General features: G+C 43.7%; 1 protein-coding gene across 1 annotated transcript in view; it reads right to left on the reverse strand.

The window, feature by feature from the left end:
- Positions 1 to 1,644: 1,644 nt before the first annotated feature.
- The window catches only part of vat1l (vesicle amine transport 1 like), a 77,206-nt gene continuing 60,218 nt past the window's right edge, over positions 1,645 to 18,632 (reverse strand). Inside the window, exons 8-9 of the mRNA XM_033035855.1 lie at positions 5,941 to 6,024; positions 1,645 to 2,463 (exon numbers count right to left, since the gene is read on the reverse strand). Coding sequence (XP_032891746.1) covers positions 2,365 to 2,463; positions 5,941 to 6,024 — 183 coding nt within the window. The 3' untranslated portion in view covers positions 1,645 to 2,364. The remainder of the gene's footprint in view (positions 2,464 to 5,940; positions 6,025 to 18,632) is intronic.

Raw genomic sequence — 18,632 nt, forward strand, 5'->3', positions numbered from 1 at the left:
TATTATAACGGTTGGAGAGGGAACAATTTATATCATGTGAAAAAATTGAATAAATCTTCCCCGAGTCCTATCAATTTTAACCAAGGGTTCAACAATGTCACTCCTAATTTTTTCTAAATTTAAACATGATATCGTTGTAAGTTATGGAAAAGGAGTAATGGGCCCTCCAGTTAAGGTCTTGAGCTGGGGGTGGGGCAGGAGAGGGGCGTGGGGGGGGGGGGGGGGGGAATGATTTAATGTGTAATAGAGGACATGGCAAAATGAGATTGCGAGAGGCAGCACAGTGACGCTGTGCGGCGGCGCAGTGGTCCATCCGGTAGCATTGCTACAGTGCGAGAGACCTGTGTTCAATCGTGACCTCAGGTACTGTCTATGTGGAGTTTGCACGTTCACCCTGTAACCCTGTGGGGATTTTTCAGGTGCTCCACTTTCCTCATACATTCCAAAGACGTTGGAGTTCGTAGGTTAATTGGTCTCTGTAAAATGAACTCTAGTGTGTAAGGATGGATGCGAGAGAGGGATAACAGAACTACTGTGAATGGGCGATCGATGGTCGGCGTGGTCTCGGTGGCCGAAGGGTCTGTTCAAAGCTGTATATAAAATTATGCGAGGTATGGAAAGGATATACAGCCAGAAGCATTTTCTGATGGAAATATCAATACTAGAAAGCATAGCTTTAAATTCAGAAGGAAAAGTGATAAAGAAATGTCCAAGCCATTTTTTTGTTCACGCAGAATATAGTATGTGTCTGGTTTATGCTGTTGTGGGGTGGTGGTGGAAGCAGGTACAGCGATCAGGATGGTAAAGCAACTGCTTTGACAAGAGCTCAAATAAATTCAGAGTTGTGAACGTAGTCTAGTCCATCATACAAACTAGTCTTTCCCCTTCCATCGACTCCATCTACACTTCACGTGGCATTGTGGAGGCAGCAAACATAATCAAGGATCGCTCACAACGGGACCATTCTTCTCTTCTCCTCTCTCCCATGAGACGGAAGGTACTGCACAGTGGGGGGGGGGGGGGGGGACAAAGAGAGAGGGAATGTAGGGGTTACGTGAAATTAGAGAAATCAACATTCATATCGCTGTCTTGTAAGCTGCCCAAGCAAAATATGAGATGCTGTTCCTCCAATTTGCATGTGGCCTCACGCTGACAGTGGAGGAGGCCCAGGACAGAAAGATCAGTATTGGAATGAAAAAGGGAGTTAAAATGTATGGCAACTGGGAGATCGCAAAAGGGAGCTCCGATTGGGGAAAGATTGGAGAATGAAAGGATAGGTGAAGGGTTAAAATCACCCTTTATGAAATGCATTTGGTGCCCTTGGTGCTGCGGAGATCACATTGTGGATGTAGTATATAAAGTTAAGGGAAGTACTATAAAATTGCTGTTTCTTCCTCTATAGAACTCTCAAGCTTGAGATAAGGACAGAGGAATAACAAGTATAACAGTGGTATCACCTGTCATAGACACAAAACGCTAGAGTAACTTAACGGCTCAGGCAGCATCTCTGGAGAACAGGAATAGGTGGTGTTTTGGGTCGAGAACCATATTTGGACTTCACCTCCCCTGTCCCCTGCCCAACCATTCAAATCCCCTTTGTGGAAAATTAAATAGTCACATGACTAACATTCAATTACTAATCACTTTTTTATTTTTTTGTATTTTTTTATGTAAACAATGTTTGAGTGGCACAATATAACAAACGCACTAATGCAACAAATGCAACAAAATGAACCAACTGTGAACTCCATTCACAATGTTTCGGCTCTGGAGCTGATTAATAGGTCGACACTGTTTTGTTTTCCTTAGTAGAGCTAGTTTAGAAGCAGTTCCCATCACTTGTACTGGTCAAAGATGCATGTCTGGAACACTTAATGCTGACTTTACTGAACGATCTCTGGTCAGTGTATACTGGATTAAATACAGGCACCAACAGGCTAACAGAAAACATGCACAATAAAACTAACAGCATCAAAAGAAATAAAAAGGTAAATCAAGTGAGATATGGAGACGCAAGTAAGACTGGAATAAATTCACAAACAAAGGACAGTTCCCACTTTAAAACAAGGAGAAACATAATACTATGGGCTTCTTGTTCAAAGGATCTTAACATGGGATGTGGTCATTAATACTGCACTGGCAAGGATATGGCACTTTAGTAGTTCAGATCACTCACTACGACTCTTAAACAGCTAGTAGCTTGGCTGACAAACACAAACAAGCACAGTACAATAGCATTGTTCACTAGTGCATCAGGGACACCATCCTCAAGTCATTCCTTCCTCCGGCGACAAAAACTGAAAAGAAAGTAAACATGTCGGGGATCGTTCTGGTTCCACTGCCTCCGGTCTCCGACTGGGGCGGCTACTGGATGAAGGGCATGCGCTCCTTGTTGCCATTGTCGCCCTCGTGATCCTCCTCTTCCTCGCCCGCTTCACTGGTCTCCGTGCTGTCACTTGCCATCTGGAAGTAAGAAGGAGGACATTGGTGCCAGGTACAAGGTAACACACGGTGGTGAGTTGTGGGGAGTGATTCTTTAGACTTTCGAGACAGAGCGTGGATACAGGCTCACCAAGTCAGCGCCAACCATTGCTCACCCTGTCTTTGACATTTCCACCCTGGGAAAAAGCTTCTGACTGTCTATCCTGTCTATGCCTCTGATTGTACTGTTCTGTTCTACTCATTTCTTCTCAGAAGGCATTGACAACACTCTGTGCTCTGAAGACTCAGACACTGAATATATTTGAAGCTACAGTAAACAAAAGGAGAATAAAAGTAGGTCTATGATTCCAGAGGTCTATGATTCCCTCTTTAATCCTTTTCTTTAGTTTAATTAAGAGATACATCTTGAAAAGAAGCACCATGGCCCGCCGAGTCCACGCCGACCATCGATCACCCATCCACACTAGTTCTATCTTATCCCACTTTCTCATCCACTCCCTACCCACTGAGGCAATTTTACAGAGACCAATTAATCCACAAACATGCACATTTTTGTGCTGTGGGAGGAAACCAGAGCACCCGGAAAAAACCCACGTGGTCACAGCAAGGACGTACAAACTCCACACAGACAGCACCCGAGATCAGGATTGAACTCCTGGGTCACTGGTGCTGTGAGGCAGCATTTCTACCACTGCGCCACAACTGCCTCACGTTTGCTTAATAAACCTATATCTTTGACCAAGATCTAGGACCAGACGTCATCGTCTCACAATCAAATTGCGCTATTTTAGAAAGGAGGTGAGGAGGAACTTCTTTAGTCAGAGGGTAGTTAATCTGTGGAACTCATTGCCACGGTGGAGGCTGTCAGTGGATAATTTTAAGGTAGTGATAGACAAATTCTTGATTATAAATGGGTTTCAAGGGCTCTGGGGAGAAGGTAGGAAAATAGGAATAGGAGGCAGAGATCAGCCATGATTGAATGGCACAGTAGGGCTCGATGGGCCGAATGGCCTAATTCTACTCCTATAACTTGTGAACTTGTGAATTTGACTTGATCGCCAACCCCACAATCTCTATGTGTCTTTGTGACAGGTTTTATCCGATTTCACTCACACGAAGCTCCCTTGGGATGTTGCAGTATAAACGTAAGTAGGAAGAGTAAATAGGTTTCAGCCAGCTGATTGTATCATTAAAATGTCTTCTAGATTTACTGCAACATAAATTGCTATCAGCACTGGGCAAGTTAGCTGGCTGATGCCAGTCCCTGTGCTGAGACCCCATCAGAACCACACTTAATGAAATTGATTCAACTATTTATAGCACCATGACCCTGACAGCTTTATAAGAACTGAAGGGCCTGCCCCACTTGGGCGTCATTTGCACGTCACGCAGATGGCTCGCGAAGATTTTGTACATCCCAAAATCCTGGGGCGCCGTGCGCGACCGCGCGTCACTGCCTATGACACCACGCACCATGCACGGGTAATGTGCACCATGCACGCATCATGTGCACGTCACGACGTGCGCGTCGTGCGTCGTGACGCGTAAATGATGTCGCATAAATGACGCACAAATGACGCCCAAATGGGACAGGCCCTTTAGTCTCTAGACACTCTTGTTACCACGCCAATGTTGCTGAGGCAAACCACATTATCTCTATACTTTCTTTCCCCTGCTCTGCGAGGATGTTGGCCCGAAAAAAGGATGGCCTGGTACCCAAGTCTCTGGTGATGTAAAGAAATGCAGCAAATGTAGACAGTGTGGACGGTACTGTTGAATTTCAGGGAGAGGTGGCACAGTGGCGTACCGGGTTTGGTTTGGATTAGTTTATTTTTGTCACGTATGCCAAGCTACAGTGAAAAGCTTTTGTTTGCCTGCTATCCAATCAAAGAAAAGAGGATGTTGCCAGGACTCGAGGGCCTGAGCTATAGAGAGAGGTTGAGCAGGCTAGGACTTTATTCCTTGGAGCGCAGGAGGATGAGGGGTGATCTTATAGAGATGCACAAAATCATGAGAGGAATAGATCGGGTAAACGCACAGTCTCTTGCCCAGGGTATGGGAATCAAGGACGGGAGGACATAGGTTTAAGGTGAGAAGGAATAGATATAATATCAACCTGAGGGGTAACTTTTTTTTACACAAAGGGCGATGGGTGTATGGAACAAGCTCCCGGAGGAGGTAGTTGAGGCAGGTCCTATTGCAATGTTTAAGAAGCATTTAGATAGGTGCATGGTTGAGATAGGATTAGAGGGATATAGGCCGAGCGCAGGCAGGTGGCACTAATATGGATGGGACAAGTTGGTCGGTGTGAACAAACTGGGCCATGGGACCTGTTTCCATGCTGTATGAATCTAAAAGACTGTACATGAAAAGTGAAAAGTGTAGAGTTGCCAGAGACTCGAATTCGATCCTGTCCTTGGGTGCTGTCTGTGTGAAGTCTGCATGTTCCGCCTGTAACTGCATAGATTTCCTCCGGGAGCTCCTTGTTTCTTCCCAAACCTCAAAGACGTGCTGGTTTGTATTTTAATTGGCCTGCAAACCGGCACATCTTTAGAATGTGGGTGGAGACCGGAGCACCCAGAGGAACCATGGAGAACATGCAAACTCCACACAGACAGCAACTGAGGTCGGGATGGAACCTGGGTCTCTGGCGCTGTGAGGCAACAGCTCTACTGTGAGCACCTGTACACTGGTTCTATTCTACACAATTTACAGAGGCCAATTAACCTACAAACCAGCACTTCTTTGAAATATGGGGAAAACCCAGACAAGCTGTGCTACTGAGCTATCCCAGACTCCTTCTTTATAAAAATCCCTCCCCAAGACTGCACCCCAATTCTCTATTACTCGTTTCCATTAATACTTGTTACCTCCTGCTCGAACGAATGGTTCTCTCTGAGGGGATAAAGACCAGTGGCCCCATCGTTCAGTGGGAACATAAAAGACACAAACATAGGCGTGATATACATGTCTTCCCAGTGAAATCAGTAGTATTTGTCACCTAAATCAACCATGAGGATAGACTATAATTATATACATTAACAATAAAAAATCACCTTTGTTCTGGTTATTTTAGATTCATTTCAAACATAGATATAATTACAAAATAACACAAATTTACATTAATGAGAGGAAATGAAAGACTGAAATGCCAGAGGCTCCAGATGAAATTATGTGAAATGAACCTTGCGAGTGATATGAGATGGCACTTTGCAAAGAAAATAACTTCATGCAAGATTAATTCAAAATTAAATTTATCTGCTTTGGCACTTGTTTCTATTTAGTTATTCTGAGGGTGTAGTTATCTTTGAATGTACTTGATGCCCATACCCAATGCTCCTTATTATGAGCAGCGGGTAATGCTGCTTATTGAGTTGCTGCCCATGATTCAGGTTCGATCCTGATGTCTGGTTCTGTCTGTGTGGAGTTTGCACCGACTCTTGCGTATCACAATGTTGGCATGTTTAACGCAAAGTGTTCAGACCAGGAATGACTCACCAGTGGTGTTGGAGTCTTCTCGACGTCCAGGATAAGTTTTCCTATGTTTCCTCTGTCATGGATTCTCTGCATGGCCTCTTTCACCTGCAAACAATGGATGGATTTGAACGTCAGCGGGAGATCCTAAATCCAACATTGGGAATTGCAGACCCTCCATTCATTATCTGACACCTCAAGCCTACAGGCAACAAGCCCGACCATAGTCCAATCTCCAGCAAATTTATATTAGTTTCCATATCAGTCACAGAATAAAAATACTGCATAACAGCTTATAAGACCTTGCATTTATAGAATCCGCTTAACTTCGCTGCTTTCATGAGGGAGTTCTGTACTGTCTATAAGCCGTCAATGAAAAATAATAGTAAACTTAAGAATCCACCTGGTCTCACAGCTGGATATGTCATTCCAAGCTACTACTGAAGAAAAACAAGGGAATTTACCCCAGTGTATGTATCCTTCAGTCAATATGACAATGAATGAATTAATATTAGTGGGATCTCGCTTTGCAAAGGTTATATGCTAAGTTTCTTACACAACAACAGTGACTGCAGTTTTGAAGGCAGTTCATTGTTCAGGTAGAGTTTTGAGGCAAGTTGAGGATGTTGCTTATGGAACAAATTCCCAATCTCACTGAAGAAGGGTCCGAATCCGAAACATCGCCTGTCCATTCCCTCCAGAGATGCTGCCTGAACCTCTAAGATACTCCAGCACATATTTTGTAAACCAGCATCTGCAGTTCCTTGTGTCCCCAATCTTGCATTCATCATTTTTGATTGCAGGTTTCCTCAAAGTGCTCATAAATTTGTGTGTGGACAACATAATTATCAGCAGTGCAACCCAAAACGTTGTCTGTCTGCTTCCCTCCACAGATGTTGCCAGACCTGCTGAGATCCTCCAGTAGTTTGTTTATTGTTCAAAATTCCAACATCTGCAGTGCTTGTGTCTCCATGAAGTCCACTCCTTTATGAATCCAGTTGGAAATAATTTTCCATTCAATGTCATCTCCCTTATTTTCCTCTGCCAAAACTCAGCTCTAATGACAGCTAGCAAGCAACAATATGTGTTGCTCCTTTGTCTAAGGAACACTGTACTGGCACAGTTTGTGGAGAGCCCTTCAAATACTGGCACAGTTCCACAGACCACTTATCCTAACTTCTGATGGATAGTGTCGGCTATACAACGTCATTATTGTTACTTCAGCGTCAAAGAGCTATAGAGGCAGCACAGAATGAAAATTGGAAGCATAACCGTGCCTACAGGGCTTGTATGAATGGATCATTGATTTTGAGATGTGTGTTAGAATCTGGACACACATTTAAAATTAACTTATTACGTAAATCTGGAATTAAGAGTTCGAGCCTGTAATGATGGCCATGAAACTGGGAACTTTAATAAAACTATGCTTGTTTGCCAATCTCTTTCAAATAAATTTACTCCCTCTCATCTAGTTTGGCCAGAGCAATGAGGCTGAATCTTAATTTCCCCTGGTTTGGCCTGACCATCAATTCCCACATCCCACGAATGAAAAACAGTTGGCTCATCACATCCACTCCATCTCGTTGATCGTTTTGTCCTATGAAGTCCCCGATGTCAGATTATATATTCCCCCTTGTGACTATATAAAAGAAAATCACATATATGAAATAGCTATTGCTATATAGTTATTTCAGAAATGGTAACAAATGTTTTATACCAATGTATTTTTATTGTATTTCCTGCTTTTATAATCATCTATGATTATGTGAAAACACCCAAACTCTGTTTTATAATGTCATTGTGGAAATAAAGTGTAGGAAAGAACTGCAGATGCTAGTTTATACTGAAGATGGGCAATAAATGCTGGATAAACTCAGCAGATCAGGCAGCATCTCTGAAGAGAAAGAATAGATGGGGAGAGAGGGGAGAGGAGGAAGGAGTTGCTTGAAAATCAGAGAAATCTACGTTCATGTCACTGGGTTGTAAGCTGACCAAGCGAAATATGAGTTATCTATCAATGAGTTGCGTCTATCAATGAGTTTGTTTCCCCTCCAGTCTATTCATCTTTCCCTGAAGTACATGGTGAGACTTGACCATGAGAAACTTTATTTGACCATGAGAAACATTATTAGAGCATAGAGCATTGTTGCTGCTTCCTCTAGCTGGGAAGTCATGAACAAGGCAGCACGGTGATGACATTGAATGAAAAATTATTTCCAACTGGATTCATAAAGGAGTGGACTTCATGGAGACACAAGTTCCAGAAGAAGTGGTAAAGCAGATACAATAACACCATTTAAAAGAACGCAAGTAACTATCATGTTTAACAAGCAACACTTCCCCAATTTGCCAAGAAACAAAAACTTTCGCATAAGAATCAACTTCAATCACACGAGTAAAGTTTTTTATAGTTCCTGAAATTTGGCTTTTTCCCCCCCAAAAAACTATTTAGAATAAAAAACATATATATAAAACAAATTCTCTACAATAACTCTTTGTAGGTTCTCAGTGTTTGAACATTCAATAGTGTCATACTCACCAGTGTTCGCACCAATCTCTAAACAAAACATTCTTGCCATTCATGTCACCCCCTGAGGTTATATCCCTTCCCGTGTTTGAGGGATATCCCCACTGAACCCTGCCCCTCAATGTCTAGCAGCGGAAGGATCTGTGTGAGAGGACTGAGGTGAAACGGCAACATGTCCTGATGGATATCTCGCTGAAGCGGCTGTTACTTATCATCGCAACCTATCTCCTTCTAATCTGTGGTAGACTAAAATGCTGGAGAAACTCAGAGGGTGAGGCAGCATCTATGGAGCGAAGGAAATAGGCGACATTTCGGGTCGAGACCCTTCTTCAGACAGAAGAAGGGTCTCGACCCGAAACGTTGCCTATTTCCTTCGCTCCATAGATGCTGCCTCACCCGCTGAGTTTCTCCAGCAATTTTGTCTACCTTTGATTTTCCAGCATCTGCAGTTCCTTCTAAAACATCCTTCTAATCTGTGACATTTTTTGTTCATCTTGTGAAATGAGGAATTGGGGAAGAACACCAGTAAATGGGGAATAAGGGAAGAGCGTCAGTAATTGGAGAATTAGGGGAGAGAACCTTAAATGAGCAATTACAAGTGAGCACCAGTAATTGCAGAATTAGGGGAGAGCACTAGTAAATGGTCAATTGGGGGAGAGAACCAGTAAATGGGGAATAAGGGAAGAGCACCAGTAAATGAGGAGTTAGAGGTGTGCATGAATAGGTACATTTATGGTTTAGGTTTATTAATGTCACAAGGAGTTTGTACGCTCACCCTATGACCACGTGTTTGCTCTGGTTGCGCCGGTTTCCTCCCATATTCGGAAGACGTGGGTTTGTAGGTTAATTGGCTTCTGTCAATTGTCCCTTGTTTAGTTTAGTTATACAGCACGGAATCAGACCCGTTGGCCCACTGAGTTCTGACACATTAACACTATCCTACACACACTGGGGACAATTTTACATTTGCACAAAGCCAATTAACCGACAAACCTGTATGTCTTTGGAGTGTGGGAGAAAAAACGAAGATCTCGGAGAAATTCCATGCGATCACGGGGAAAATGTACAAATCCCATACAGATAGCACCCATAGTCATGATCGAACCCGGGTCTCTGGCGCTATAAGGCAGCAACTCTGTGCCACCATGCAGCAGATAACATTAAAGCTATCAGAAAATAGTTCTACGGCAGTGCAGCTGTAGCGAGTGACCCCAGCATTTTTAGCTGGCAAATAACCCAAGAGCAGATCCGTAAAACAATGTGACCCACCATCACTAAGTGTTTAAAGCACCTGAATCGGAGCCTTTCATTTTTTGAGCCAAATTGACTTGAAGCTGACATTAGACAGAGCACTTAAGAGTATTATTATTTGAACCAAATAAATTATTACACTGCTGCTGCAATTTAATTGCTTCTTGGAAAACAATGTGAAAATTAGCTTGGCTGCGTGTTAAGTGAATCTCTCATTCACAGGCACTGCCTTTCCATTTTACTAATCCTATCAACAACTGCAAGCCTCATAAATCCACATTCCTATGCAGGGCACACAGGCAACTGAAATCCGACTGTTGTGTGATTTACTTCAGGCAAAGAGAAAAGAATTACTGGCCTGCATTCAGCAGATTAATCTGTTGTTGGCACCATATGCAATGCCAATTTAGCATTTTAGTTTAGTTTAGTTTAGAGAAACAGCGTGGAAACAGGCCCACCGAGTTAGTTCCGACCAGCGATTCCCTGTACACTAGCACTATCCTACACACTGGGAATAATTTACAATCTTTACCAAAGTTAATTAACCTACAAACATGTATGTCTTTGGAGTGTGGGAGGAAACCGGAGCACCTGGAGAAAACCCACACAGTCACAGGAAGAATGTACAAATTCCGTACGGCCAGCACCTGTAGTCAGGATCGAACCTGGGCCTCTGGCGCTGTAAGGCAGTAACTTACCCGCTGCGCCACTTTGCCACCAGCATGTTTACTTATTGCGCATCTAAGAGTTTTGGCAGTGGGAATTTGATGATTAGAGCATTTGCTATCACTCCCATGAGAAAAAGAGACCTGGGTTCAATCCTGACTACAGGTGCCATCAGTACGGAATTTGTACCTTCTCCCTGTGACTGTGTGGGTTTTCTCCAGGTACCTCGGTTTGTACAAGGATTGCTGGTCGGCACGGACACTGGGCTTAAGATCTGTTTCCAATCTGCATCTCTAAATTTATAACTAAAAATTAAAGTTGCCTCTAAGCTAGTTCCACGTCCCCCCAAACCTTGGAAGGTTTTTACAGAAGATAGACACAAATTGCTGAAGTAATTCAACGGGTCAGGCAGCATCTCTGAAGAAGGGTTTCCGATAACAAAACGCTATCTATTCTTTTAACATAGAAACATAGAAAATAGGTGCAGGAGTAGGCCATTCGGCCCTTCGAGCCTGCACCGCCATTCAATATGATCATGGCTGATCATCCAACTCAGTATCCTGTACCTGCCTTCTCTCCATACCCCCTGATCCCTTTAGCCACAAGGGCCACATCTAACTCCCTCTTAAATATAGCCAATGAACTGGCCTCAACTATACTCTGTGGCAGAGAATTCCAGAGATTCACCACTTTCTGTGTGAAAAGAGACCTGGGTCTCTTTTCCTACAGAGATGCTGCCTGACCCGCTGAATTACTTCAGCACCATGTGTCTGTCTCCCACTAAACCTTTCCTATTAATGTACATGCTTAAGTGGTGTTTAATTTTGTCGGCAGGAACTGCAGATTCTGGTTTACACCGAAGATAGATACAAAATGCAGGAGTAACTCAGCGGGACAGGCAGCATCTCTGGATAGAAGGAATGGGCGATGTTTTGGTTCGAGACCCGTTACCCATTCCTTCTATCCAGAACTGTTGCCTGTCCCGCTGAGTTACTCCTGCATTTGGTGTTTAGTTTTGTCAGGCAAAACATTCGCCAAGGAAGGTTACAGCCTTCTGAGTGTAAAGTGAAATATATGATTACCAGGAAAAGTAATGAAGGGGTTGGGTTGTTATGACTGTTTTATTTTAAGAGTAAATGCATTTAGCTCCAAGCTGTCTGGGGGCTTGCTGTGTATGGCATACTCTGAAATGAAGAAACCCAATAAATCATTACCCTTCTACTAACAGAAGTAACCTTCCCCTGTAATTTTCACATTTACTGCAGTCTTTCCCAGGCACTTTGTATCAAATCTGCCACTCAGTTTAGAGATATAGCATGGAAACAGGCCCTTCAGCCCACCGGGTCAAAGCCGACCATCGATTACCCGTTCACACTAGTTCTATGTTATCCCACTTTCCCATCCACTCCCTACACACGAGGGGCATTTTACAGAGGCCAATTAAGCTGCATGTCTACGGGATGGGGGAGCAAACCGGAGCACCCGACGGAAACCCACGCAGTCACAGGGAGATGGAAATGCCACACAGACAGCACCTGAAATCAGGATCGAACGTGGGTCTCTGGGGCTATGAGGCAGCAGCTCTACCAGTTGGGTCACTGTGCCAGAGACCTGGGTTCGATCCTGACCACGCTGTCTGTGTGGAGTTTCTATCTTCTCACTGTGCCATCGAGTTGTGGAGGCCATTTTGAATTCAAACATTCTCAACACTAAAAAAAAAATGGCGTGATCCAGAAATGATATTTCAGGCAGATACGTGAGTGCCAGGAAGAACAGCAACAAGATTCAGAAGATGGTTGCCATGGGGTTTTGGAAGCTAAAGGCAAGCAGATCCACGGACTATTGAGCAAAACACAAAGCACTGGAAGACTCAGCAGGTCAGGCAGCATCTGTGCAGGGAATGTGACACATGGACCTGCCGATGTTGAAGAAAGCTCCGATCGGAAACATCACTTCTTCTCTCCTTATCTCACTACCTTTTTATCTCTGACCTTTGTCCAACCTTCTGCTAATCAAACCACCTTCACTTGTATCCACCTATCACTTGCTAGGCTCTGTCCCATACCCCACCCCCCCTCTTCTCTTTCAGCTATCTCCTATTACAAACAGTCTGGAGAACTGACCTGACCCGACCTGAAACATTGCCTGTCCACGTTCTCCAGAGATGCTGCCCAACTCCAGCATTTTGTGTCTTTTATTGATTATTTACAAACCGTTTTCTTTAGGAAATTTAAGGTGGCACTGTGGCGCAGCGGTAGAGAGGCTGCCTCACAGGGTCATAGACCCAGGTTCGCTCCTGACTACGAGTACAATCTGCACGATGTTCTCCCTGTGACAGTGTGTGATTTTCTCTGGGTGCTCCAGATTCTTCCCACACTCCAAAGATATGCAAGTTTGTAGATGAATTGGCTTATGTAAATAGCCCCTTGCATGTAGGAGGGTGCCAAGCTATATCCCTAAAAACTAAAAAAAATATTTCAATTGAGTTCCATTTTACAAATTAGCTTAACATTGGTATTGGTTAGCAATAATCTGTTATAGACTGTAACCAATGCCATAGCATTAGTATTGGTCACAGACATTCGTAAGCGTTTGTTCTTTGCTTTATTATACACCTACAGGCAGCGTTGTATTTTTAGTCAGAGCGTAGATAATCTGTGGAACTCATTGACACAGAGGACTATGGCGGCCAAGTCAGTGAATATTTTTAAGGCAGAGACAGACAAATTCTTGATTAGAATGGTTGTCAAGAGTTATGAGGATAAGGCAGGAAAATGGGATTAGGAGACAGAGATCAGCCATGATTGAATGGCGGAGTAGACTCGATGGGTCGAATGGCCTATTCCTATAACTTGTGAACTTGTGTATTAGCCAGTTACTTTTGATAGATCAATCACTCCATTGCACCCTTGGAACGATGCAGGTCAGTGCTGTTACTGACTTGATGACTATGTTGTCTTGAATCAGAGGATGTGAATAAAGGGCTTCTGGTGCTTTGAATGTGAATGATTAAGTGGTGAGCTAAATGAGGTATTTAAGGAGTTGACAGGGTAGATCAGGAGAAGCTATTTTCTAAGTACAGACAAAATGTATACGGATGATTTGGGCTCAGCAATTCATTTGTTGGTGAAAATTTGAATAAAAATAATAACAATAAGAATCCTGTATTCTCTTTTCCTCTCTGCTAAGATGAGACCAATCCATCACACAAACCTGCCACTCTGCCCATTGACTCCATCTAGTTTAGCTTAGAGATACATCATGGAAACAGCTGACCGGGTCCACGCCGACCAAGATCACCCATACACATGTCCTATCCTACACACTGAGGGACAATTTACAGAAGCCAATTAACCTACAAACCTGCATGTCTTTGGAGTGTGGGAGGAAACCAGGGCACCCGCAGAAAACTCATGTGGTTATAGGGAGAATGTACAAACTCTGTACAGGCAGCACCTGTAGTCAAGATTAAACCCAGGTCAATGAAACTGTGAGGCAGCAACTCTATCGCTGCACTACTGTGCCAATCTAGTTTTCGTGCTGCCCCGGGAAAGCAGCCAACACAATCAAGGACTACACACACACCCAGAGTATTCCTTCTTCTCTCCTCTCCCATCGGGCAGAAAACATAAATGCTCAAAGCGTGTACCACCAGACTCAGGAACAGCTTCCTTCCCCCCTTGTTAGCAGACTACTGGATCTCTCATCGGCTAATAATGTGTTTCCGATCTTCCAATCTACCTTGCTGTGCCCCCTGCACTTTTATTATCTGCACTTTCTCTGCAGCTGTAACACTATAATCTGCACTCTGTCTCCTTTCTCTATTTGCACTACCTGTTGTGAACTACCACTCAGCTAACCACGTTGTATAATTTTATACCAGCATCTGCAGGTTCTTGTTTCTACAGGATAGGTTTAGGTTTATTATTGTTACATGTAGCGAGGTACATCGAGGTACAGAGGAAAGCTTTGTTTTGCATGTTAACCAAACAGATCAGATATACCAGTACAATAGATAGAGCAAAGGGGAAGATACAGAGTGCAGAATATAGTTCTCAGCAATATATCTTTACATCGCTCCTGGGCACAGCCCCAGGAGAAACAGGTGGTGTGGACACCACAAAAGCAACTTGAATTTATGTGATGTTGCTAACATATCCAACCTAAAGAAGATGACCAGTACGTCAGAGCAATTTAAAAGACGAGAGTGAGTTGCACAAGCTGAGGGTGTAAAGTTCCAAAATCTGGAGACTGGACTTCTAAAGGCCAGGTGATGGAATTGCCCTGGTGTGTAGACGAGTGGTGCAGTGGTAGACCTGCTGCCTTATAGCGCCAGAGACACGGGTTTGATGCTAACCATGGATGCTGTCTGTGCAGAATATTTTATGTTCTCCCTGTGACCGCCTGGGTTTTCTCCGGGTGCTCTGGTTTCCTCCCACATTCCAAAGATTTGCAGGTTTGTCGGTTAATGGGCTTATGTAAATTGTCCCTAGTGTGTAGGATAGTGCTCGTGTACGGGTGATCGCTGGTCAGCACGGACTTGGTGGGCCGAAGGGTCTGTTTTCACGCTGTATCTCTGAACTAAACTAAACTAAGAGGGCCAATATTGAGGAACAGAGGTTTTCAGGGCTATAACTCACTATTGAGAGGTGAGGGAGATAACTGGACTAGAACGAGCTGTGATGTTTGAGGGGTGTGACATACAGAATGATTACAGAAGTAATGGGACAGAGTCAAGGACAGTCTGCATTTTAATCAATCAATGGGTAATGAAAAAATAATCATTAAGATGCCAATTTTAATTTGCGACGGAGAGAGAGGATCATGTCAGACACGTTGCACCTCCGAGGCTAAATTGCCTGATTTTGTTTGAAAAATTCTGTGCAATGCTTCAAAGAGAAAAACGTCACGCACATCATGAGGTGACGAGAAGTCAGCGCTGATTCACAGACAGACGCAGGCAATGGGTTAGTGCAAGAAAGGCAAACAATGGCCTCCTCGATGAGAGTCGGAGAAGCCTGGGTGCCATGGAAACAGTTGCCATGGAATCACTGATGTTCATGCACTGAGCTCATCTGGATGCTAAACAAGAACGTTTAAAACGGCAGTTTAAAAGGCCCACAACCTGAGATCACCTTGCAAATAAAATAAACAAAAAAATAAGGTATTGGATTTGAATTTGACCATCTGAAATTCCTTCCCTTCACCTCTCCACCTCATTTACCTCCTTTGAGATCGGTTTCTGTACACAGATTTATTGACTATTCCATCCCTGCCCATCCTCCTTCCCCCATTAATATCTTATGCGCTGGCGATTTCTCCCTGATAATACATCTTTTATGGGCTTTGCAGCAGTTTTTTTCAAGGCATTTTCTAGTGTCTGTTATGGATTGGGGTTGTTTGAAGGAGGGAATAAGAGGCAAAACCTATTAAATAAAAACTAGCAACGAAAAATATATATATTTAGTTTAGATATACGTGGAAACAGGGCTATCGGCCTAACGAGTTCACACTGATCACTTTTTTTATAGGCTTGTTTTTGCAGGTTGTTTTTACAGAATTGTCCTCTGTAAATTGCGCTAGTAACGAGGGGAGCATCTATGATGCTTTCATCAACAATAATCTTAAACCAAGGACCTCTCTCCCTGTGGTCTGAATGTATATGAATGTCATTGGTTCTGTTGTATTATTATCAGCTCCCATCTGCCTATTATTGTAGCCACAGTCATTATCAGTTTAGTTTAGCGATACAGCTTGGAAACAGGCCCTTCGGCACACCGAGTCCCCGCTGACCATCGATCAACTTTACACTAGTTCTATGTCCTACACACTGGGGGGAATTTACAGAAGCCAGGAGTGTTGGAGGAAACTGAAGCAGCCGGAGAAACCTATGTGGGTCACAGGGAGAACGTAAAAACTCCGCACAGGCAGCACCCACAGTCCGGATCAAACCCGGGTCTCTGGCGATATGAGACAGCAACTCTACTGCTGCACCACTGTGCCGCTCTAAATCACCATCATTGTGTGCATCAATGATTGCAAAGAATGCTTTCAAGAGAGAGCTAGATAGGGCTCTTAAAGATAGCGGAGTCAGGGGATATGGGGAGACGGCAGGAACGGGATACTGATTGGGGTGATCAGCCATGACCACATTGAATGGCGGTGCTGGCTCGAAGGACCGAATGGCCTACTCCTGCACTTATTGTCTATTGTCTATTGAAACCAGAGCATGCATGTTACAGGAAAAATGTACAACATCCACACAGACAGCTCCCATAGTCAGGATTGAACCTGGGTCTCTGGTGCTGTATGTAATGATGCAACTCTACCACTGTGCCACCGTGCCACCTATGTGGCGAGTAATTAAAGAGTAATTAAGATTCATTACCGTTAAGTCAACTCTGGTCACGTCAAGCCCTCTGTTACATGCACAAGTGCAGTGAGGCACAGATAAAATGAAAATTGGAAGAAAGCCTCTTTTTCTCCATTAATGAGAATGTCATTTTCAGAACATCTGTGCACTCCAAAGATATCATTAGTGAGTCATCAGTTGTAGTGAAACAATAGTTGTTAGCTTGTATTTTATTCTGCAAGGAAACATGTTTGCTTTTAAAAGAAAACCTAAGCTTATTTGAAGAAAGAAAAATTGCCAGGAAGATACAGAATGACAAGCTTTTAGAACTGAAAAATGATATTAAGTGATTTAATGAACAGTGATGTGATGGAAGCGGGGGTCTGGACCAATCACTGACAAGTCCCGCCCCCTGGCAACGTCAAGTTCGTTATTGGACTTTTCTGTTGAGCGGCAGTCGGACCTTTGGCCTGTTGGCGATGCCGCCTATCGGTTATGTGGCGTTTCGACAGAGCGGCCATTCGGTAAATTTGCTTTTTGGCGACGCAGCTTTTCGGTTCCTTGGGGTTTAGGCGTCCTGCCCTGTCGGTTAGTTTGCAGTTAGTCATCCCATCCTTTCGGTTAGTAGGAGTTTCGTCTTCGGACTCTTTTGGTTTATTGTCGTTTCGGCCTCGTTTCCATTCCGTTCTTTGGCTTCGACTTCTTTGCTTTGGCCTCTTGTCCGTCTGCGCCACGTCCGCACACGTCTTAAACGTTGCGATAGTACCTGCTCCAACTACCTCCTCCAGCAGCCCATTCAATACACCCACAAACCCTTTGTGTGAAAAAGTTACCCCTCAGGTTCCTATAAATCTTTCCCCCCCCCCCCCTCACCTTAAACCTATGTCCCCTAGTTCTCGATTCCCCTAATCTGGGCAAAAAAATGTGTCAACCGGATCTACTCCTCTCATGCCTTTGTACACATTAATAAAATACATTCATAGTGGCGCTATAAATTGTGTTGCTGTAAATTGTGTTACAGTTCTTGAATTTTTTATTTTAAGTGAGCCACTGTTTGGGAAAGCTGCAACCAATTACTCAGCACACTCCTAAAAGCAGCCATGTAATATTATCAGATAAAGGCACAAACTGCTGGAGTAACACAGCAGGCACACAGCATTGCGGTTTTGTGTTTTGTTTTGTAAACCAGCATCTGCACTACCTTGTGTCTAACATTATTAGATCATGTTTTAGAGATTAAACGATACCAGATAGACCTTTTCCTGACTTCTTCCAAATCGTGACAGGGGTCTTTTGCATCAACCGGTGAGAGCAGATAATGGTTCAAAGTATCACCTGACAGTTCTGTACTACACTGGAGAATCCACACTATATTTTGTTATTCAGTGACGAGCAGAATCCACAAAATGTTGGCTTGGAGCCAAGGGTGCTGGTAACTGCCACAACTCAGAGATAAGGAAGGTCAGCATGTGAGAGAGAGGGCAAGAGACAGTGAGAGAGGGAGAATAAGAAAGAGAGAGCAAGGGAGAGAGAGGGAGAACGAGAGAGAGGGAGAGGGAGAGAGAGGGAGAGAGAGAGAGAGGGAGAGAGAGGGAGAGGGAGAGAATGAGAGCGTGAGAGAGTGAGCGAATGAGAGAGAGAGAGAGAGAGAGAGAGAGAGAGAGAGAGAGAGAGAGAGAGAGAGAGAGGGAGAGAAGTGTTTAAAGAGTTGACTGATGATCATTTACCTGTGTGACTTCTGCATGAGTCAGTGTGCTGGGAAGTATTTGTCATGCTTTTTTAATGCTGTTCTTTTACATAAGATGTTAAAGGCTACAATATAAAAGCGATGTTTGTATTAGTGGAAATGTGTCAGACTCGATAACAATCAGCACGGGAGCACCTCAAGGCTCAGCCCCCTCTGTATTCACTCGATACTCA

This window comes from Amblyraja radiata, chromosome 17, assembly GCF_010909765.2.
Source record: "Amblyraja radiata isolate CabotCenter1 chromosome 17, sAmbRad1.1.pri, whole genome shotgun sequence".
NCBI classification, from domain to species: Eukaryota; Metazoa; Chordata; class Chondrichthyes; order Rajiformes; family Rajidae; genus Amblyraja; species Amblyraja radiata.